This window comes from Microcaecilia unicolor, chromosome 9 (genome assembly GCF_901765095.1).
Source record: "Microcaecilia unicolor chromosome 9, aMicUni1.1, whole genome shotgun sequence".
Taxonomy (NCBI): domain Eukaryota; kingdom Metazoa; phylum Chordata; class Amphibia; order Gymnophiona; family Siphonopidae; genus Microcaecilia; species Microcaecilia unicolor.
The window spans coordinates 23,039,050-23,062,420 of record NC_044039.1 but is presented as its reverse complement, the minus strand read 5'-3'; the positions used below and the strand labels follow the sequence as shown (position 1 = coordinate 23,062,420).

General features: G+C 45.1%; 1 protein-coding gene across 4 annotated transcripts in view; it reads right to left on the bottom strand.

The window, feature by feature from the left end:
- The window catches only part of VEZT (vezatin, adherens junctions transmembrane protein), a 98,318-nt gene that overhangs the window by 64,426 nt on the left and 10,521 nt on the right, over positions 1-23,371 (bottom strand). For 3 of the 4 annotated variants that reach the window (XR_003943391.1, XM_030214965.1, XM_030214966.1), the window contains exon 2: positions 5,455-5,589. The exons of the other annotated variant lie outside the window; for it this stretch is intronic. Coding sequence is in view for 2 of the 3 variants with exons in the window: in XM_030214965.1 (XP_030070825.1) it covers positions 5,455-5,589 (135 nt within the window). In the remaining variant the exon portion in view is untranslated. The remainder of the gene's footprint in view (positions 1-5,454; positions 5,590-23,371) is intronic. 4 annotated transcript variants of the gene reach the window in all.

The window sequence follows — 23,371 nt, the reverse complement described above, 5'->3', positions numbered from 1 at the left end:
TTGTAACTTTGTTAGCCACATTGAGCCCGCACAAGCTGGGAAAATGTGGGATACAAGTGAACCAAATAAAGAAAGAAAGAAAGAAAGCTTAGCTCGTTATCTGCAGCAGGGTCCATTTTATTCCTATGGGCCCTGCTGCAGATAACTCTGAGCTAAGCTTTAGTAAAAGACCCCCTTTGTTTCTTTGCCAATTAAGCCTGTCATCTCCTGTTCCTTTAAACACTGAATACTGCTTAGCATTGCCTTGTACATTTCTGGCAGGATATGATGCATGCTTACATATATTCGTAAGTGTACAAGCGACTCTCAAGCTTAGAGGACTGCTCAGAGTTGAATTACCTTTGTTTTTTTTCCGTAGCCCACACAATCAAATGCATGAATTGTCAGTTCATAAGAACATACACTGGGCCTTAAAATATATAACGAACACCCTGGTATCTGATTAGACATTTACAAGGATAACGCAGGAAAAACAGCGTGTCCAGTTTCAACACTGCAGGCTCCAATAACAAAATCTGACACTTTCTCTTTTGTGTTTCCTTGGACTCATCAGGAAATAATTGAAGTTTCAAATTCAGAAAACTGGCATCTTTAATGCTAAAAACATTTGAAATAACCAGTCTCTGTTGGGTTCTAACACAAACGCAACCAACAAAGAGGATGTTCCAAGGTCAGAATCGGATCTTTGTAAAAAAATCAGGTAAGGTCAAACTATACATTTCCAGAAAGGGGGCCTTTACGGCATCCTCTTTTTTTCCGGCTGACTTTTACCGCGAGCGAAAAACACTACAATGGCTTAGTAAAAGAACCCCACAGTGAAGTGCTCTGAAAGAGTAATCACCAAAAGATTTTGATATCCTATTTATGCTGGGTGAAGGTTTCACAGGTACAGCTACATAACTAGGATCTAGGTGTCATCGTTGATGATACGTTGAAACCTTCTGCTCAGTGTGCTGCTGCGGCTAAGAAAGCAAATAGAATGTTAGGTATTATTAGGAAAGGAGTGGAAAACAAAAGTGAGGATGTTATAATGCCTTTGTATCGCTCCATGGTTTGACCGCACCTCGAATATTGTGTTCAATTCTGGTCGCCGTATCTCAAAAAAGGTATAGTGGAATTAGAAAAGGTGCAGAGAAGGGCGACGAAAATATCATTTTCGTCGCCCTTCTCTGCACCTTTTCTAATTCCACTATACCTTTTTCAAAGGTTCCACTATACCTTTTTCTAATTCCACTATACCTTTATCAAAGGGTATGGGACGACTTCCCTATGAGGAAAGGCTAAAGTGGCTAGCGCTCTTCAGCTTGGAGAAAAAGCTGCTGAGGGGAGATATGATAGAGGTCTATAAAATAATGAGTGGAGTTGAACAGGTAGATGTGAAGCGTCTGTGTTTACGCTTTCCAAAAATACTAGGACTAGGGGGCATGCGATGAAGCTACAATGTAGTGAATTTAAAACGAATCGGAGAAAATGTTTCTTCACTCAACGTGTAATTAAACTCTGGAATTTGTTGCCAGAGAATGTGGTAAAGGCGGTTAGCTTAGTGGAGTTTAAAAAAGGTTTGGACGGCTTCCTAAAGGAAAAGTCCATAGACAGTTATTAAATGGACTTGGGGAAAATCCACTATTTCTGGGGTAAGCAGTATAAAATGTTTTGTACTTTTTTGGGATCTTGCCAGGTATTTGTGACCTGGATTGGCCACTGTTGGAAACAGGATGCTGGGCTCGATGGACCTTTGGTCTTTCCCAGTATGGCAATACTTATGTACTTATGTACTGGGGCAAGAGTACGAGATGTGGGGAACCTTGATGCGGGCAGCCTACAAAACAAAGCAAATAAAGACAGAAATCTGAATATATAATTGAAGTCTATTTGTGTGTCATGAAGGCCATTCAAATCTGACAGACCGTCGAAACATTTTCCACAAAATGACTAGCACACAAGTATATATGGTGTTTTGTAAAGAAATATCTGTCCAGAGTGACTGAAGGGGGCTCCACAGCCTAATTGATAAGAATGCCCCAACGCAGGTCTTAGCTTTTAAAAATGCAGTTCAAGATTTTCCAACTATGGTAACAACCATCACAGTCATCATTCATCCGTTATCTTCTGTCTACAAAATAATCATGTCTGGCTTCAAAGAGGAAGCACAGCTTAACCATGATAAAAACATACAAGTGCCGTAACTGGGTATACAATTCTTCTGACATCAAACAGCACACCCAAACAGTTTGCTAGCTTACACAAATTACTAGTCAAGAATACTTAGGGTTTTAACGAGACTAGTCATCAAGAGGCAAATCACATGACTGAAATAGAACAATGTGGAGGCTCATTTTCAAAGCAACATAGACTTACAAAGTTCCATAGGTTATTTTGAAAGAGATTCAAGTAAGAATGCGCTCCGGAGGGGTGAGGGTGCGCGCCGAAGGGGGGGGAGGGGCGCCGTACTGCACCCAGGGGGTGGGGTGTGCAGCGGCGACCCGCCCCGGGTGTCAGCCGCCCTCGCTACGGCACTGCTGCAACGACAGAAGGAAATAAGTCCAATCTGGCTGATTTGTGGGAAAATGGAAAAAAAAAAAAAAAAACCAAGTGGGGAGGTTTTGTGCAAAGAATGGGCAGAATTGCCGCGTTTGTGCCCCTGGGAAAAACAAAACAAAACAAGTTTTGCTTGGTTTCTCTGCACTGAACTTACTGCCTTTAGCCTCTGAAATACTGGGGATCCTGAAGGGATTATGCAAAAGTCTTAACACGGTATGACTGGGTATGTTTCCTAGATTACGAATAGGTACGTAACTTCCTTCTGCCATTGTAGGGCGGAGCACACAGTGCTGTAACTTAGTCAAAGGCCTGCTAATCTGGTAAAATTTTATCCTTCCCCTTGGCCTCAAAAATAAGAACTATAAGTGAAAGAAAAGCGTAATGCTGTTAACAACAAAAATAGTTCTACAAGTTTAGGCTGGAAACGAGTGGTGTCTGGTAACACATGAAAGTATTCATGTATCTAGAAAGGATGTCTAGACTTCCAGCTTACATGGGGGGAGAAATGAATGAACAAGGTGAGCCAGCAGCCTGCACCGACACGCACGTCAGCTCAAATTACGTCCGACGGCTCTTCACGCTGGTATTTGTTATTTAAAATGTCAAAAGACTCATCGAGCTCAGCGATAAAACGTATTTCTACATGCAAAGGATAACAAACCACTGCACTAAGGAAGGCAAACTGTTCCTTGTAAGAATCTAGATCCCCGAGGTCTTCGTGCACCTTCTCCCTCGTCTGCGAAGCACAATTTTCGATATTTCGATCCCGAGTTCAGCTCCCAAGGCAGTCAGACCCGTAGGATGAGGCAAGACAAGGGTTTGTATAATCAGTTCATAAGGTGCAAAATCTGCTGGCAAGACTCCTCATGCAAACGTTTCACTGAAGTGCCTCATGATTCAGCAAACAGACGCCTAAACCAGCGTTAGATTTTTACAACAATCAAATAAAGAACCTTCGCGCTAAGTCTATACTTATTCTGATCCTTCCTACACAGACACATTAATTGACATAATTAAAGGTTTTAACCTTAGCTACACCTCTGGTTGGGCATCATTCAGTAATCCACCGCATGCGTAAAACATTCGCTGGCTCTCTCATCCTCAAAATCATACTGCTCTGATCTGGCCAAGTTCCATTCATTGTGAATCTATTGTCCAAGGACAATCCATTAACAGGCTAATTTTATAACAAGCACCTTTAAAAGAAGTCTAAAAAGGAGTCTACTTTATGACGGCAGAGGAGGCGGAACCAGCCTCAATAATGCGCTAACGCCAGCGAACACAATTACACCTGCTCTGAAGTTAGAGCAAACGTATTTTGTAAAATACGTGAATAAATGACTACATGAACACATCACAGCACTGCCTCTGCTTCCCGGGAACATCTACACACAATCTTTATACACAAATAAACAGCTGAACAATTTTATAAATGCAGAAAAACCTTTATAAAAATTACCCCATAAAGGTTTGTTGCAAATTTGATCAGGAATTTCCATCTATTAATAAAATGTTTACACTCTCAGCCATACATTTTTTCCCCATATTGTGAGCTGAAATCTAAAGCAATTTCACATTTCTGGGTTTGAAGCCTTGGGCTGTTTCCATTTTACCAGGATAAGTTTTTTTTTTTAAACTCCAGTCACAAATTATTTAACTTCTCTCTCATGTTTATATCACCTGCTTTATCCAAGTTCCATACCATGGAGCTCCTTTAGTGATTCCAATAATATAACGTATAACACAGTTGGGTTCCGGAGGCACCCCAGCCAGTCAGGTTTTCAGGAAACCACAATGAATATTCATGAGAGAGATTTACACCCACTGCCTCCACTGAATGTAAATCTATCCCATGAATATTCATTGTGGATATACTGAAAACCTGACTGGATGGGGTGCCTCCAGGACCAGGTTTGGGAACCACTGGTATTAACACCTAGGCCAATTTCTTTTTATACTCACACTGATGAAAGAAATAAATACATTTACTACACCCTTGGGGCCCATTTACTAAGCTCTGTTAGCAGTTGAATGCGATAATTACCATGGGGCCCTTTTAGGCCTACCGCGTGCTAAAAGAGCATTACCATGGGCAGCGGCGTAGCCAGACCTCGGCGGGAGGGGGGTACAGAGCCCAAGTGAGGGGGGGGCACGTTGTAGCCTGCCTCCCCTCGCCGCCGCAAGGTACCTTTGCGGGACCCACGCCAGTCTTAGTCTTCTTCAGTGCCAGTCTCCGGCACGTTCGCTGATCTGTGCTGTGAGTCCTGACGTCCTGCACGTTGCGTGCAGGACGTCAGGACTCACAGCACAGATCAGCGAATGCGCCGGAGACCAGCACTGAAGAAGACTAAAGCTGGCGGGGGTTGGGTACCCCCCGCCAGCAAAGGTATCTTGCGGTGGCGGTTGAAAGTGGAGGGGGCCAGGACTAAATCTGGGGGGGGCCCATGCTCCCACCTAGCTACGCCCCTTGACCACAGGACGTGCTGAGGCATCCTGCAGTAGTGTTCCACTTAGCGCACGCTAATCCCACAACTGTTCCACTTAGCGCGCGCTAGTCCCGCACTGGAAATGTATCTGGGGCCTGGGCGGAGACTAGGCATGCCTGCACTAATCAGGTAGCGTGGGTACATTACTGTGTGCTACCAGATTATCACGGGAGCCCTTACTGCTATAGGTGGTGGTAAGGGCTCCTTGTAGTAATGACCACGCGCTAATGGTGAAATTAGCGTGTGGTCATTACAAAAAAAAAAACCCAAAAACGAATGCGGCCACTTTACTGCCGCACTAAAAGTGGCTGCAGCGTGGGGGGGAAACCCACGCACTGACAGCAGCGCCGACCACTTTTTAGCGCGGCTTAGTAAAAGGACCCCCGTGCGTGTGTGTAAGCGTGTGTGCGTGTTCACGCATGCTCACTTTCGGCACTGTGCGGACATCCTCCTCTTGCAGCTCCTTCTCCTCTGCACGCTGTTCTGCCTCCTGCGACACAGTCGGACATATTTCAAAGTCTGTATGTCCCAAATCCTGCAAGTACTGGTAAAGTGGAGAATTCTGAAAAAAAAAACACACACAAAATAAACCGTGGGTAACCTTTTCAGTACCAAAAGGGTCAGGACAGGGCTGCATAATTAATAGGAGCAGACAGTAAAACGTTCAACATCATAGAACCACAAATGGAAAAATACCCTTTGGAGCAGCAAATGAACTTCCAAAGGTATTTCTTTATTGTATGTATTTGATGTTTGACATACCGCCTATGATCCAATGGACTTTTGAGCAGTTTGCAAAAGAAGGTGGTAACCAGAACAAAAACACAAGGACAGAACTAGGAAAGACAATATTGGTTCAGGATAACACAAGATGTGTGTGGGGGGAGGGGAGAAGAGGGGGCTAATACCACAATAGGAAAGACTAATGAGGAACGCATTGTAAGTGTTGATACATCCAGACACAGAGAAAATGCTTCACGCATATACATGCACAGTGAACACACTGCTGCTTCTGGAACACTTTAAGAACTGGTACCATATTTATTTATATTTTGCTCACACCTTTTTCAGTAGTAGCTGAAGGTGAGTTACATTCAGGTACTCTGGATATTTCTCTGTCCCAGGAGGGCTCACAATCTAAGTTTGTACCTGAGGCAATGGAGGGTTAAGTGACTTGCCCAAGATCACAAGGAGCAGCAGTGGGATTTGAACCGGCCACCTCTGGATTGCAAGACCGGTGCTCTAACCATTAGGCCACTCCTTCACTCCAGAATCTTGCTATTCTTTGGGGTTCTATATGGAATGTCGCTACTCTTTGAGATTCTGCATGGAATCTTGTTACTCTTTAAGATTCCAGAATCTTATTTATTTAGATTTTGCTCACACCTTTTTCAGTAGTAGCTCAAGGTGAGTTACAGTCAGGTACACTGGATATTTCTCTGTCCCAGGAGAGCTCACAATCTAAGCTTGTACCCGAGGCAATGGAGGGTTAAGTGACTTGCCCAACATCACAAGAAGCAGCAGTGGGATTTGAACAGGCCACCTCTGGATTGCAAGACCGGTGCTCTAACCACTAGGTCACTCCTCTAACATAGGATAACAACAGCATGGACAATATGTTAATATCTGTTTTTAGATGTCTACATGGAAGGTTTGTGCTTTGCAAATTCTCGGCATCATAAAAGGTAAGAATCTGGTCTGCATAAATGAAAGCCCTCCCCGTCTGGTCAGTTCTTCCCTTTAGGTGGCACCCTGGTTCAACATCCTTACACTTGCAGTGAGCTGATTGGTGACATGACATCACTACCTGAACTGGGCCAGAAGGGAAAGGCAGCTATAGGAAAGTTTCTGTTCTGCTCTCAAGTCAGTAAGAGGACAGAGAAAATGCAGAATAATGGGATTGGAGAGAATAAGCAATTTGCCTGCTGCCTGATGGTCCTTATTTTTCACATTCTTGCAGGGTTTAATTTTTGCTTTTTACAATAGGGCAATGCCTGTCAAATGTTTCAGAGGGTTTTAAATGTACATATTGGGCTAATTACTTTTTTTTAAAAGCCCAAATAAATTGTTAACGAACTATTCTGAGAGATACTTCTGTAATACAAACTAACGCATGCGTCAACCTTTTCCTACCTGAGCACACAATTCTGGAACGCGCTGCCGTGCAACTTAAAAACGCTCTACGAACTAACTAACTTCCTTAAACTACTGAAGACCCATCTCTTTAACAAGGCATACCACAAAGATCAACAAATATGAACTCCTATACCAATACCCAGAACTGCCTTACAATATTTACTTGTTAAACTACTAGTATGTTCTATCACTATCATGTTACCCAAGATCCTTTTGTAATACTAAATGTATATTTTCTTATATGTTTCCACTATTCATGATGTATTGTAAGCCACATTGAGCCTGCAAAGAGGTGGGAAAATGCGGGATACAAATGCAATAAATAAATAAATAAATAAATAAATAGATTTATATCCATGCTAGTCTCAAAGTTTGAAAAGTTGCCGATTCTGTAAAACAAACCACCTGTGCAGGGACCACCTGGCTAGTCGGGTTTCCAGGCTATCCACAATTTTTTTTTCTTCTTACATTTGTACCCTGCGCTTTCCCACTCATAGCAGGCTCAATGCGGCTTACATATTATATACAGGTACTTATTTGTACCTGGGGCAATGGAGGGTTAAGTGACTTGCCCAGAGTCACAAGGAGCTGCAGTAGTTCCCCAGGATCAAAGTCTACTGCACTAACCACTAGGCGACTCCTTCACTAGCAACATTCCATGTAGAAGCCTGCCCTTGCAGCCGCGCAGGCTTCTGTTTCTGTGAGTCTGACGTCCTGCTAGTGGAATAGCAACATTAACATTCCATGTAGAATCTCCAATAGTAGCAACATTCCATGTAGAATCTGAAATAGGGAAAGGGAACTGGGACTTGATATGCTGCCTTTCTGTGGGGTTCCCCAGGACCAAAGGCCACCACTCTAACCACTAGGCCACTCCTCCACCTGAGTGAAAATGCATGAGATGGATTAGCATGCACTTCCTCCATTGAATGTAAATATTTCTCATGCATATTCATTGTGAGTATCCTGAAAACCCGACTGGCCAGGTAGTCTCTGAGGACTGGGTTGTAAACCATTGCTCTAAACTATACCTAGAACACATATTACATGGGCAGCAATTTTTTTTAATGTCCACAGGAGTTTATGGGTTTTTTTTTTTTTTTGCCAGCTGTTGTGAATACAGATGTGCTTCTTCAGCTGTAACCTGATACAGAGTTAGGGCAAATACAGGGTGACTCATAGGAAAACAAAAATAACCAAGCTTTTGTCTTCTTTCCCTTGTCAGCCTTTGTAATTTGGGACAACAGAATAATTTGTTCCTAGCCTCGTGTAGATTGTGCCGACTGCAGATGTTTCATTAATGAGAGAATAAGCGGAGAGGATTTTTCATGGCAAAGAAGTGAAGGAATAGCCAGAGATGAACTGGGGTCTGTAGCACTGTAGGGGGAATAAAGCCGGGCAGAACACATAAGCCTAAGGTTCCAAATTTGTCAGCTTCAATGACAGTGGCTGGAACATGGTCTAAAGCCTGTGGCATTAGAAATGATTCACCCTTCATTCTTTCAACAGCAGAGGAAAAAAAGGAGAGGTGATAAGGACAGAACGGAACAACAGGAGAAAAAAAAACATGGCCTGGAGATACCGCAGGTCAAACTACAACACTCCAGCAGTCCTAGGACAGTGATGGCGAACCTTTCAGAGACCGAGTGCCCAAACAGCAACCCAAAATCTAATTATTTATCGCAAAGTGCCAACAGGGCAATTTAACATGAATAACAAAACTTTAAAAGCATTAAAACGTTCCTTTTTGAAAAAAAACATACTCCCTTAGTAACTCTGCTGTTTAGTCATCCTAACTGTTGTTAGAATTGTATCATTATTCTTCTGTAAAATTCATGTATTGTAATTCTCTTCTTTATAATTCATGTAAGCCACATTGTGCCTGCATTTGCGGGAAAATGTGGGGTAGAAATGAACCATAAATAAATAAAATTTAAAAAAATGGTATGCTTTTGAATAATTAATGTGAGTTTTGCTGTTGCATGCATGCTGGTAACTCCCTTCCCCTCCATCCATGTGCATCTCCTTCCCGTCTTCCCTTCCCTCCATCCGTCCAACAATTGCCCTCCCCTCCATCCATCCATGTCCAGCAACCCTCCTCTCTCCTGCCCTCCCCCTCCATCCATCCACCCATGTCCAGCAACCCTCCTCTCCCCTGCCCTCCCCTCCATCCATGTCTAGCAACCCTCCTCTCCCCTCCATCCACCCATGTCCAGCAATTCTCCTCTCCCCTGCTCTCCCATCCATCCATACCGAGCGATTCTCTTCTCTCCCCTGCCCCTCTCCATCCATACCCAGCGATTCTCTTCTCTCCCCTGCCCTCCCTTCCCGCTCCCATCCATGCCCTGCATGTAAATCTTTTTTATTACCTCCATCGAAGCGGCCGCGTCTTTGAAAGCCAAGCCCGTCTCAAGCTTTCCCTTCGTGAGTTTGTTCCCTCAGAGTCAGTCCCGCTCTCAAGGAAATGATGTCAGAAGGCGGGACTGACTGAGGGAACGAACTCAGGAAGGGAAGGCTAGAGACGGGCAGGGCTTTCAAAGACGTGGCCGCTTCGATGGAGGTAATCAGCGCCAGCGGGGAGGACATGCGAGGGGATGTTGGGTGGGCGGGCCTGGAGGGAAAGTGGCTGGGCCTGGGCCCGTCCAGGCCCGCCCGTGGCTAAGCCCCTGGCGACGGCACGCATGCCAACAGAGAGGGCTCTGCGTGCTCTCTCTGGCATGCATGCCATAGGTTCGCCATCACTGACCTAGGAGGTCGAAGGGGTAATTCAATAAAAGTTCCAAAATGTAGGCACCAAGAATTAGCTCACTAAGTTGGCCTTTTACTAAGCTGCGGTAGCGTTTTTAGCTCACAGTACAAATCACGCTGAGATGCCCATAGGAATATAATGTGCGCCTTGGCGTTTGCCGCCAGCTGACTTCTTCCCTGAGCTAGAAAACGATACTGTGGCTTAGTAAAAGACCCCCTAAGTGTGAATTGTATAACAGCAATTGTGTGTGTAATTGCTGTTACAGAATACTAGGGCAAATTGGCATTCATGCCCGGGCCACCATTTAGGCAAGACTGCTTAGGCCACGTCAACAGCAGGTGTAAATGTTCACACCTAAATGCAGGAGTTGCACTCATAAATGGCAGTATTCTATAAGGTTAGTGTGAGAGTGCAAGGCACACCCCTGCTCCTCCCACATGCATGCTCCCTTGCAGTTGTGTGCAATAGAAAATGTGCACCAACACTATAGAATAGTGACTATAAGGGGGGGGGGGGAGGGGAGTTATCAACATGGGCTACTGATAACTTCCCTCCGTAATTAAAAAGAAATGTGTCTAGAACTCAAAATTACTGCTTTATGTAATAAAAGTGAGCAAAGTATAGGGCACTCAAACCATTGTGACATCATTGATGAGGTTGGCTCTTAGGCATTGGTGGAATGAGGCATTATGACATCACAATATCAGCTCTGGTTATCAGAGAACTGAAACTCTTCACACTAAGGGAGGAAGTTATCGTGGGCTATTGTTAAGATGGGTTATTTTACCACTAACTCATGCATCCTCTTCTGATTAGATCAGAGTCAACCTACAAACAATTTAGAGCTACTTTGTAAACTCACTTTTTTCTTATAGTGTTTGAGGATGGTGAGGTGGAGTGCTGGACAGGGGGCAGCAGTTACATTGCTGTGAATGTTAGTTTGTTGTTTTCAGAATGGATTCTATCTTCTTGAACGATTGTGTCTATCCTGTATCTACTAGAGCTGTAATTCATGTTTCTTATATTTTAATCGTGTACGTCACCTCAATTTGGCTTTTGCCAAGATTCATCAAGTTTTTAAATAAACATGAGACCTAGTTACTAACAGCTGGGGTAACATAATACCTCTTAACGGTAGCCCATGTTGATAACGTCCTTCCTAAATGCAGTTATGCATGTAAGTGCAAACTGCTGTCAATTAGTACCAATTAATTGCAATTTATGCTGTACCCGGGAGGTAGACAGTTGGTTCTACACGGAAAGTGCCTGATGTAAACGATTTGCTACATATAAAAACTGTTAGTAATAGTGTGAAAGGAAATTTTCTTGAACACGGAATTTATGCCTTAGTACAGACAAGTGAAGAGTTCACGATCAGTTCTTCGAATCTTTCATGAATGTTCTAATACAATAAACAAGGAAGCACCAGTTGGTCAAGGAATGCTTCTGACGGGCTGGAGCTGTTAGTTTGTGAAATGCAATTGAGATGTTATTATAGATTAAATGTTTATCTGTTATGTAATGAAAAGAAAGGGCTAGGGTAAGAGAAGCATATTTAAGGTGAAGGAAGGTCAAGAAAAGGAACAGAAAAATTTGGAAACAGCTTGTTGCATTTTATCTTTCATGGGAATAGATTTATAACTGCCTTTTATGGATGTAATAATGTCTATGGTTTTCTTTGTATTTGTAAGCTGTTTTCAATAATAAAAACGTTGAAACATTAATTGCAATTTATGCTGATTGATTGTTAGTGTCAATTATAGCCTAATTAAGGGCATCACGTGTCGCTACTAGTATTCTATAACCTACACGCTCAAATTCATGTACATGGCACGTAAATTTACATGCAAGATCACAGAATGAGGGGCCGAATGTTTAAGCAGCTATCAAAACCAGCAAGGCTGGAAAGGGGAAATAGGATGGGATTTTAATATACTGTCTTTCTGTGGTTACAGTCAAAGCGATTTATATATCACTAGTAGAAAAAGGCCCGTTTCTGGAACGAATGAAACGGGCGCTAGCAAGGTTTTCCTGGGAGTGTGTACGTTTGAGAGAGAGAGAGCCAGAGTGAATGTGCGGGTGTGTGACAGAGTGAGACTGTCTGTGTGACAGTGTGTGTGTGAGAATGAGAGTGTGTGACAGGGCCCCCTCCCCTGTTCCTAATGCCCCTCACCCCGTTCCCTCCCCTCCTTCCCACACTTTGGGTTCCTTAAGGCTTTCAAAAGTCTATGTACCCCCATGGCCCTAACGCCCAGTATCCGGATACCCCACCGCTTTCCTCCTCACCCCTCCCCCAAGATGTAATACTTTCACGTCCTTCATTTAATTTTATTTCAAAATTTGTTTATTATTTTGCATGTGGTTACAATAAAACATTTAACAAAAATCTTCTCTCTCTCCAATGCAAATCTATTCTCTAAGTTATACACAGGTCTGGTTAGGGAAATTTACCCCTTCCCAGCCTTAGTACAATATTCTGTGTAGTCACAAACTTTAAATTTAACTCTTTAAATCTTACCCCCCCCTTCCACCCTCTCTATCCCCATCTCCATCCCCCCTCCCCTCCTCCCATCTCCCACCCTCGTCCCTTTTAAATAAAGACTATTCTGCTTGATTGTAACATTGACCATTTCTCACATATTTAAAATATGTCCTCTACCCCCTGGGGGTATTGATTGCCAAAATGGGGTCCATAGTCTATAAAAGTCTTTGTCTGTGAATCTCCGTTCTCCTCTATAATCTGCTAATCTCTTTTCGAATTTCATGTAATCCATTAACAACTCACGCCACTTCTGCAGAGTCGGTTCTTTGTTTGTAATCCACTCTGTGAGAATAAGTTTTTTCGCTGCCAGTACAGCTCTACAAGTAAATCCCTTGAAGCCTGCTGTAGTTGGTTGAACTATCCTTGGCCTTCCGAACAGCAACAGCGGCCCTTTCTTCCATGTGGCGCCCCACATACTGGATGTCATTTGTATTACTCTGGTCCAAAATCTTTGTATTTTCGAGCAAGTCCAGAACATGTGCCCTAGTGTCGCGCCCTGCGTCCCGCACTTTGGGCATGCTCCATCTGGAGATATGCCCATATGGAAGGCTCTCCTTGGTGGAATGTAAGTTCTTAATGCAAATTTGTATTCCATTTCACAATATTGGACCATCTTTGATGATTTTTGCGTCGAATAAATGTATTCCTGTAGTATTTGAGGCGTTAAGGTCATTTGTAGTTCCTCCGTCCACGCCTGGGCCAGAGCTACATAATCTATTTCCTCTGTCATGTCTCTTAAATGTCTGTGATGCATTGTCAATGACACTCTGCCCTGTGCCTTAAATGAAAAGGCTGAGGATATCTCCTCCTGCACATCTTCCGTGAGGCATTCCCAGGGCAAGCTGTTTATATAATGTCTCAATTGCCAATAGTAGAATCTATCTCTTTCATCAAATTTAAACTGGGCCTGAAGCTCCACGAAAGGCCTGATTCTCCCCTCTGATGTCAAGACCTGATGTAAGTATACCAGTCCTCTCTGCTGCCATTGGTTAAATCTACGGTGTAGAGTTCCTGGTAGGAATTGTGGGTTATTGCAAATTGCTTGAAAAGGCGTAATTCGTCCAGAGAATTGATGGTGATGGCAAACCCACTTCCAGACCGCCCTTGCCGTGGGCATTATATGCGATTGTTGTAGGACTTTAGGAGCTTGACCGCCTCCCACATGCAACAGGCTACTGAAATGTATTCCCTGAGTTAATGTTGTTTCCAGATTTGTTGCTGAAAAGTCTGAGGTTGATCTGTACCAATCAGAAATATGTCGCATGCCACTTGCTATTGTAAGATACCTGATGCTGAGCAATCCCAATCCTCCATATTCTCTTGGTATTTGCAACGTCCGTACTGGGAGGCGTGCTTTCCTTCCCTTCCACAGAAAGCGCTGTATATACCGGTGCAAGCGTTTTTCATCTTCTTTCTTAAGAAAAAGTGGAAGGGTTTGAAATTTATAGAGCCACTTTGGCACTATCATCATGTTATAAATAGCAATTCGTCCCATAAGGGACAGCGGATATTTCTCCCACAACTGGAGTTTTATGCGAGTGGTCTCAAGCAAGGGCTCGACATTTTCTTGGTATAATTTAGATAAGTCTTGTGGTATATTGGTTCCAAGGTATTTAATTTTCTCTTCCACTCTGGCTATGGGGCAGCTTTCCTTCTCCTGCTGAGTTCCTCTCGGATATACATCCATTATTTGAGACTTTTTTTTATTTAGCTTGAAACCAGAGACTTGCCCAAATTCCTTTGTTAGGCTCAGCAGTTGGTCCAATGAGCTCATCGGGCAGGTTGATATTATCATCAGGTCGTCTGCAAACGCTAGGGCCTTTATAGTATCCCCCCCAACTTTCACCCCGGGGATTCCCTCTGCTCTCTTTATAAGTCTCAGTAGGGGTTCTAATGATAGGATAAACAATGTAGGGGATAGGGGACATCCCTGTCTGGTGCCTCTGGATATTCCAAATGATTCTGCTTTAACTCCATTTACTATCACCGAAGCAGTCGGATTTGCATACAAGGATTCTATAGCTCTGTAATACCAGCCCCCAAATCCCATATGCCTCAGTACTTGGAACAAATATGTCCACCCCACCTGATCAAATGCTTTTTCAGCGTCAAGTGAAATTATGGATGTTGGGGTTTTTGTCAGCTGACCGGTCGCCATGGCTAATAGTAGTCTGCGCACGTTTTTGGCTGCCTGTCTGGTCTTAACAAATCCCACCTGCTCCTCCCCCACCAACCTGGGCAAAATCCCGGCCAGGCGATTTGCTAGTATCCTGGCCAGTATTTTTAGGTCAACATTGAGTAATGAGATGGGCCTATATGAGTCAGCCTGGCCCTCTGGCCTCCCAGGTTTTAAGATCAGGGAGATCAAGGCTGTGTTTGCATGATGTGGGAACTGCCCCTCCCCAACTACTTGTTCATAGTAGTCACTAATGACAGGGTAAAATGAGAGTGGTAAAATTTTATAAAATTCCCCAGTATACCCATCCGGGCCCGGCGCAGATCCAAGTGGTAGTGACTTCACCACCTCCTGTATCTCCCTAGCCTCTAGTGGTTCTTCTAGGACTGCTCGCTCACTGTCTGTTAATTTCGGGAGCTCTGCCTGTTCCAAAATTTTTTGTATTTCTCCTTCCTCTGGGTCTTCAGGCGAACTATACAGTCTAGAAAAAAATTTTGTCAATATCTCGGCTATCCTTTCGCTCTTATTCTGCAGGAGACCCGTCTCATCTTGGAGGGCTATTATCGGTTTGCGTGGTCCCCACGCCGACACTAAGTTTGCTAACATCGTCCCTGGTCTGTTTCCAAACCTGCGAAATTTAAATTTCTGGTATGCTAGGTATCTCTTGCTTCGGTCATGAAGTAAGGCATTTAGCGTCACTTGCATTGCTCGAAGCTGGTCTTTATGTTCTTGAGTCTGCTGTTTGATATATCTGGCTTTTGCTTTTTTTAAGGATTGTTCCAGTCTCATTATTGCTATTGTTTGTTTTTTATTGTGAGCGTGTACAAAGGCTATTATCTCTCCTCTGAGTACGGCTTTAGCTGCACTCCAGAACAGACCAGGCTGATCCATGTGTTCCCTATTATTCTGAACATAGTCCTCCCATTTCTTTTTGATATGTTCTTGGAATTCACTATTCTGGGACAAATAGTTTGGGAATCTCCAACTCCTACCCTGCTGATAGAACCCTGGTACCTCCACGTCTATCCATATTATGGAGTGATCCGATATCTCCTCTGGGCCTATCTCAGCGGCCCGCACCCACGGAAACGCGGTCTGGGCTATTAATATGTAATCTATTCTGGAAAGTGTGCCATGTGCTCTGGAAAGGTGAGTAAAGTCTCTCTCCCCAGGGTGTAAACTACACCAAGTGTCTACCAAATTGAGTGAACGCTTAAAGGAATTAAGTACATGCGCTCTTGGTCCTCCTCTCGAAGCAACTCTCGGGTTTGAACAGTCTGCATTTGGATCTGCCACTAGGTTGAGATCTCCCATTACCAGGAGCTGCTCAGGTTTGTATGGGAGGCACATCTGAACAAGATTAGGATAAAATTGTGCTTCATAAATATTTGGTCCATATATTCCCAGAATTAGGAAGTTTCTCTGTTGTACCCATATCCGTACCAAAATATATCGCCCTTTTGGATCTAATTTCACTAATTCAGATTTTGTACCTATCCCTTTTCTTATCAGCACTGCCACTCCGCCTTTCCGATCCCCAGAGGATGCTGAGTGTACCTCCCCCACCCACTGCCTTTTTAGTTTGTTATGCTCCTCTGGCGTAAGTCTTGTCTCTTGGAGACATCCGATATCTACTTTCTGTCTCTTTAGATTTGATAAGATTTTTGCCCTTTTTATTGGGGTCGTTATGCCTCCCACATTCCAGGAGGCAAATCTGATGGTTTTAATGTGCTTTTGTCTGTGGGACTCTATATGGCAAATAGTATTTATATGTCTGCCTCAGGTGCCCAGCCTCACCCGAGACTCTGCGAGTTGTTCTATTTACCCAGGTCTCTCTTGTTGTGCTATGGGACTTCTTAGAGATGTGTTGTGTCATGGTCAATGCTTGCTTGCTTCCCCCCTTCCTACCCTTCTGCCCCACCCTTTCCCTCCCGCCCTCCCTTAACTCCTTACCCATCCCCGTACAAACCCTTCTGTTTCTCCCACCTAACATATGAGAGAAATAGTGAGATCAATGATGTGGGGCTTCCCCCTCCCCCGCCATTTACTTTATCTGTGGGCCCCTTTTCAATACCTCCTTGGATGGCTCTGGGCCTCTGCTTTGCCTGCTGCTTAAATCCAGAGTCTGTTCTCTTTAGTCCTTTATTTATTTATCTCTGCTTTGCTGTGACTGAAGTGTCTCTGCCGCCCATTCTTGAGCTTCTTTGGGGGTCATGAACACTTGCCATTTGCCCTGGTGATTGACTCGTAGCGTAGCGGGGTATATTAGCATGAATTTTTTGTTCGCTTCCACCAATGTTGTACAAATCTGGCTGTAGGCCCTCCTCCGTTCTTGCAGTGCGTAGGAGTAATCTTGGTAGATCCTCACCGGAGAGCCCTCGAAGGCCAAGGTTTCTCGTTTCAGTCGGGCACCTCTTAAAATTTCCACCTTATGCACGAAGTTGTGTACTTTTACCATCACCATCCTGGGTTTCTGATTATTGTCCATTTTCCGCCCCACTCGGTGTGCTCGCTCGAGGCAAATGGCACCCATTCCGTCTGACAACGCAAACTCATTTTGCAGCCACTTTTCTAGCACTGAAGGTAGTAGGCGCTCTGATACATTCTCAGGTATGCCTACTATACGCAAGTTGGCTCGTCGCGAGCGATTTTCAAGGTCGTCTATTTGTTGAGATTGCTTTTGCACCAGGGATCTCAATGCCTGAAGCTGTGTTGTTGTTCCGGCTCCTTCGTCTTCTATGGCGGACACTCTTTGTTCTAGTTCGCCTGTGCGCCTGGTCGTATCGGCGAGTAGATTTTCTACTGATGTTAACTGAGTGGCTAACTGTTTTAACTGGGGATCCAGCGCCAATTTTACCGCCTCTGTTATTTGTATCAGTTGCTGATTTGTGAACATCGGCTCTGGCGTCTCTTTCGGCGGGCTCGCCGCCATCTTGCTTTCCGCGGCGCGGGGCCTCTCAGCCTCTTTCTTTACATTTTTCGGCGGCATCCTCGTGTCTAGGCGCGTAACAAAGCTGTCCATGCACTCCTACTATCTGTACGCTTTAAGTTTATAATTTTGAGGTTGAAACGGACGTTTTTATGGCGACAGGGAGGGTTCCGCCCGAGAGGAGAGCAATTCCACCTCCGCTCTCTTCAGCACATCACGTGATCTCCCACGTCCTTCATTTAAAAAAAAAAAACTGTCCTATGTACCCTGTGTACAAATGCCCGGCATTCAGATTGTGTTCCTCTTGTAAATTTTCATTTCTTTCATTCATTCAGAACTTGCTCCCCCCCCCCCCCCCCCCGAACACTTTTGGTTCCTTCAGTCTTTTAAAACTCTCCTATCAACCCTGTGTCCTAATGGCCAGCACTCAGATTGTTTTGCTTTGCCAAATTGTCTGTCTCTGATGTCACTGAGATCAGTGCGTGCCTGCCTAGCAGACCACTTCCGGCAGGCACAGTCCCAAGCACATCCTGTTGGAGGTGAGAATTATTATATAGGATGTATAGGTTAAGTGACTTGGGGTAGGACCTGGTAGAGGGTCTGATACTGAATTAAATATGGGATGATGAAAAACCAAACTGATTAGGAAAGGGAGAGATGTCTTAACAATGCTCAAACAGAAATCCCTGGCCAGGGCCAGGATTTAAGGAGTGCCTCCTCTGATGCACCCTCGGCACACTGGCTAACAGGTGGGGGCTGATAGCTTCCACTATCTTAGAGGCACATTGATGCCAAACTAACCCACCAGACCTCTGTTGGGATTGGCTAGGGTTAAGGATAATGCAGAGGCATGTTAACAGGCCTCAGAAACACGCAGAAAGGCTTTTTGTAGTCATAGCTTATGGCAGGGGCATAGCCAGACTTGCGTGGGAGGGGGGACATTTTAGCCCCCCCCTGCATGCAAGGAAGAAGACTTTTCTCTGCCAGACAGTGCCGCTGCGTTCTATGGGAGAGAACGTCGGCTGGCGGGGAGTGGGGTCCCCCGCCAGCAAAACGGAAGGTAGGCGGCGGCGGGTTCGCCGGGAGGGGGGTCCCCACTGAAATCTACGGGGGCCCAGGCCCCATGTAGCTACGCCACTGGCTTATGGATAACTTGATAAAGCATTTCCCAAGTGTGAAAAGAGTTCTTATAAGTTCACTATCCCTGGACTAGATGTTTCAAAAGCCTGAAGCAGCCACTTTCACAACATTAACAGATCTCAGCATGTGCTAAACTGGCAAAGAAAATACAAATACATCTCCAGCACATTTACCAAAGCATGCATCAGTAGCAAGTCAAGACTGAGAAACTGGGGGACTTTTCAAGTTTGCACAATAAGACAGGATTTTGTTATGATTCTAGGAGTGTCGTGGAAAAGTGAATCACTGTACAAGCTGCAGGTCTCTTGTGAGTGAAGAAACCTGGTCAGTGGGTGTCATGCTCTAATCAGCAAAAGATCCAAGCTGTTTCACTTCTTACCTAATCTTGCAGGTATTTCCCTGTCTCTTATCGTAAAAGGAACGGGCGTCGGGATCTGCATGAGATGGATTGCTGCAAATTTCTTTATTAAAAAGCAGTGCGTGTCCTGCAAACATGCCAAACAGTTGAGAGAGTTTGGCGGGTTTCACCCCTGCTCCTTCTCAACAGGAGGTCACAAAAGTGAAAAGCACTTATGGCTGGATTCAGTAAATGGAGTGGAGGAGTGGCCTAGTGGTTAGGGTGGTGGACTTTGGTCCTGGGGAACTGAGTTCGATTCCCACTTCAGGCACAGGCAGCTCCTTGTGACTCTGGGCAAGTCACTTAACCCTCCATTGCCCCATGTAAGCCGCATTGAGCCTGCCATGAGTGGGAAAGCGCGGGGTACAAATGTAACAAAAATAAAATAGATACTATTGGAGATTCTACATGGAATGTTGCTACTATTGGAGATTCTACATGGAATTTTGCTATTCCACTAGCAACATTCCATGTAGAAGGCTGCGCAGGCTTCTGTTTCTGTGAGTCTGACGTCAGACTCACAGAAGCAGAAGCTTGCGCGGCCACATTGGTGATCTGCGACTTCTACATGGAATGTTGCTAGTGGAATAGCCACATTCTATGTAGATTCTCAAATAGTAGCAACAGTGGAGGAGTGGCCTAGTGGTTAGGGTGGTGGACTTTGGTCCTGGGGAACTGAGTTCGATTCCCACTTCAGGCACAGGCAGGTCCTTGTGACTCTGGGCAAGTCACTTAACCCTCCATTGCCCCATGTAAGCCGCATTGAGCCTGCCATGAGTGGGAAAGCGCAGGGTACAAATGTAACAAAAATAAAATAGATACTATTGGAGATTCTACATGGAATGTTGCTACTATTGGAGATTCTACATGGAATTTTGCTATTCCACTAGCAACATTCCATGTAGAAGGCTGCGCAGGCTTCTGTTTCGTGCAGGACGTCAGACTCACAGAAGCAGAAGCCTGCGCGGCCACATTGGTGATGTGCAAGGGCCGACTTCTACATGGAATGTTGCTAGTGGAATAGCAACATTCCATGTAGAATCTCAAATAGTAGCAACAGTGGAGGAGTGGCCTAGTGGTTAGGGTGGTGGACTTTGGACCTGGGGAACTGAGGAACTGAATTCAATTCCCACTTCAGGCACAGGCAGCTCCTTGTGACTCTGGGCAAGTCACTTAACCCTCAATTGCCCCATGTAAGCCGCATTGAGCCTGCCATGAGTGGGAAAGCGCAGGGTACAAATGTAACAAAAATAAAATAGATACTATTGGAGATTCTACATGGAATGTTGCTACTATTGGAGATTCTACATGGAATGTTGCTATTCCACTAGCAACATTCCATGTAGAAGCCTGCGCGGCCACATTGGTGATCTGCAAGGGCCGACTTCTACATGGAATGTTGCTAGTGGAATAGCAACATTCCATGTAGAATCTCAAATAGTAGCAACAGTGGAGGAGTGGCCTAGTGGTTAGGGTGGTGGACTTTGGTCCTGGGGAACTGAGGAACTGAGTTTGAATCCCACTTCAGGCACAGGCAGCTCCTTGTGACTCTGGGCAAGTCACTTAACCCTCCATTGCCCCATGTAAGCCGCATTGAGCCTGCCATGAGTGGGAAAGCGCGGGGTACAAATGTAACAAAAAAAAAAAAAAGATTTGTGCTCGGTGCCAGTGGCATAGCCATGGGTGGCCAGGGGCTGGTCCTGTTCTCTGGAATAGCTCACCCTTCACTTTTTGTCAAAGCTCTATCTCTGATTTCAGAAAACAGCGGAAGCGTATTTTTCCCAGTCGTGTAGACCTGGCGTACGGCTAACTTTATAACTCTTCAGAATGATTACTATTAATTGTTCTTACGGTTTATGCTTTTTATGTTCTGTGTCTTTATACTGGAATCTGCTAGGAACAAGGTTATTTGGACTGATGGACTACAATATTTTGAAATAAATACAAACTTGTCGGGTATGGAAAAGTATTCAGGCTTTTTAGCACAACCCCTTTTCCCTCCTGACAATCGTAAGTACATAAGTACCGCCATACCGGGAAAAGACCAAGGGTCCATCAAGCCCAGCATCCTGTCTCTGACAGTGGCCAATCCAGGCTTCAAGAACGCAGCAACTCTCCCCCCCCAAAAACTTAATTCTTAATAATGTTCAATGAACTTTTCCCTCAGAACCTGTCCAAACCCCCTTTAAATTCCGTAAGGCCAGCTGCTGTCACTACATTTTCCTGCAACGAGTTCCAGAGTCTAACTACAAGCAAGGCCCAGTGCCCCGCGGGTGCACGGAGCCGAAGATAACATGGCGCCGTGCCCCGACGGGCATGTGCGCCGAGGCCAGCGGGGAGCAAGTGAGGCGGGCAGGATCCCATCTCCAGGGGCACCCCGCTGGCAACAGGAGGAGCTACGAAAGGGGTTAAAAGCCCCTGGAGGGAGCCCGGACGACCTCTTCCGGTGTCCAGGGCAAGCAGACTGCAGGGCAAGCCGGGCTACCCCGGCCTGGTGGTGGGGTACCCAAGCCGGACGGTATTAGCTAGGCAGCTGGTAGCTGCGCTTACGGTACGGCCCCCTTGCTGTGCGGCGGGGAGCTCTGTTCACGATTGGCCAGTCTTGCTAGGGCGGCGGACTTGGCTGGGGGGTAATGAGCCAGAGGCTAAAGCGGCTTGGGTATGCCCAGGGTTTACAGATGTTTTGTATCTAAAATAAAAGCAGCGGCCAAGTTGTGCCACCTCAACAAAATACTATGTGTGATGTCTTTATTGGGTTATGGTGGTAAATGCAGTAAATGTTAGGACCGAGGGGTCTCGGTTGCCTATGTTAACGCTGAGTAAAGAAAAACTTTCTCCTAAATGCAAGCACTAAATTATGCATGCGATACCCCCTGGGTATCTGTAACATAAGTACCTGCTGGAAACCCTTCCTTAAAGGCAGGCCTGAGCACAGTCAAGGAGCTCATTAAGGCACTCACAACCCTTCCTGAGGCTGCTCCTTCGACCCTGAAAAGTCTGAAGGACTTTGAAACGGTGCACGGCCAAAACACACATCTGGCACAGACTAACTTAGTAAATGATGACAGATAACGTCTAGCGTGGTCCAACTATGTCCAGGGTTACGTCCCTCTAGGCCTTTTTTGAGGTAGGAAAGTAATTTATGTTTTGCATTGAATCCATCCTCTTGCTGTTTAAGTATCCTCTGTGTTCATCAAAAAAATATATCAATCCACTGAACACAAAACCACACATGCAAAGTGGTGCTATAAAATATTATAATGCTTTAAAAATACCCAGGAAAAATGCTACAAAGTCTTTCTATCAAAAAATATATACATTTTTGAGAAGAGTGCCCTCAGAGATATCCACTTTCTGTGACGGTTAATAATAACCTTTGCCTAGTGATATAGCACTTCATTCATCCGGCTACTCTTCAATTAACACCATGCTTCGTGCTATTCGTGTCACTTGCGATTGTGTGATCAAACAGAAAAAACACACTTCAACACCTTCACAAACAATGACCAGCTGTCACTTCGCTGAAGTTGCGAAATCAAAAAATAAAAGTAAACTTATCTTTTCAGCCCGCGTCCTCATCAATTGGACACTTAGGGCTTCCAAGAAGCTGTACCAAAAGTCTGGTCTCCCCATTAAAAATGTTGCAAAACCATTCTATTTGCAATATCAAAAAACTTGGAAGGCAAAGCCTCAGAGCCCAGGCTGGAGCACAAACATCCTCAGAAACTAGAAAAGGCTACCTCATAGGCATAAAATCCTTCTAAACTTCAATTTTTTTAAGTGTAATTTTTAATTAAATGTAGACCAAAAAAAAACTGTGAAACTTATCTGAAACGTAAGACAGACATCTTCAAATGAGAAAACTGTCACAAGGTCCCACCGACCACGGGCGTAGCTACGGGGGGCCATGGGGGCCTTGGCTCCCGCAAATTTCATCTGGGCCCCAGGCTTCTTCAGCGCGGTCTCTGGCGCAGCCACGTTTGCTGCCTGCCCACTGCTCTTCTTTCCTCTTGCTCCTCTTGTGCACGCTGACGCTCGGCGTCAGCGTGCACAAGAGGCGCAAGAAGAAAGAAGAGCAGGGGACAGGCAGCAAACGCGGCTGCGCCGGAGACTGCGCTGAAGAAGGCTTCAGCTGGTGGGGATTGGGGACCTCCGCCAGCAAAGGTATTTGTGAGGGGGCGAGGCATGGTGGTGGTGGGGAGCGGCGGCAGGGCGGCACTCAAAATGTGCTCCCCAACCTCGGGCTCTGGCCCCCTCCCAGCATGAGGTCTGGCT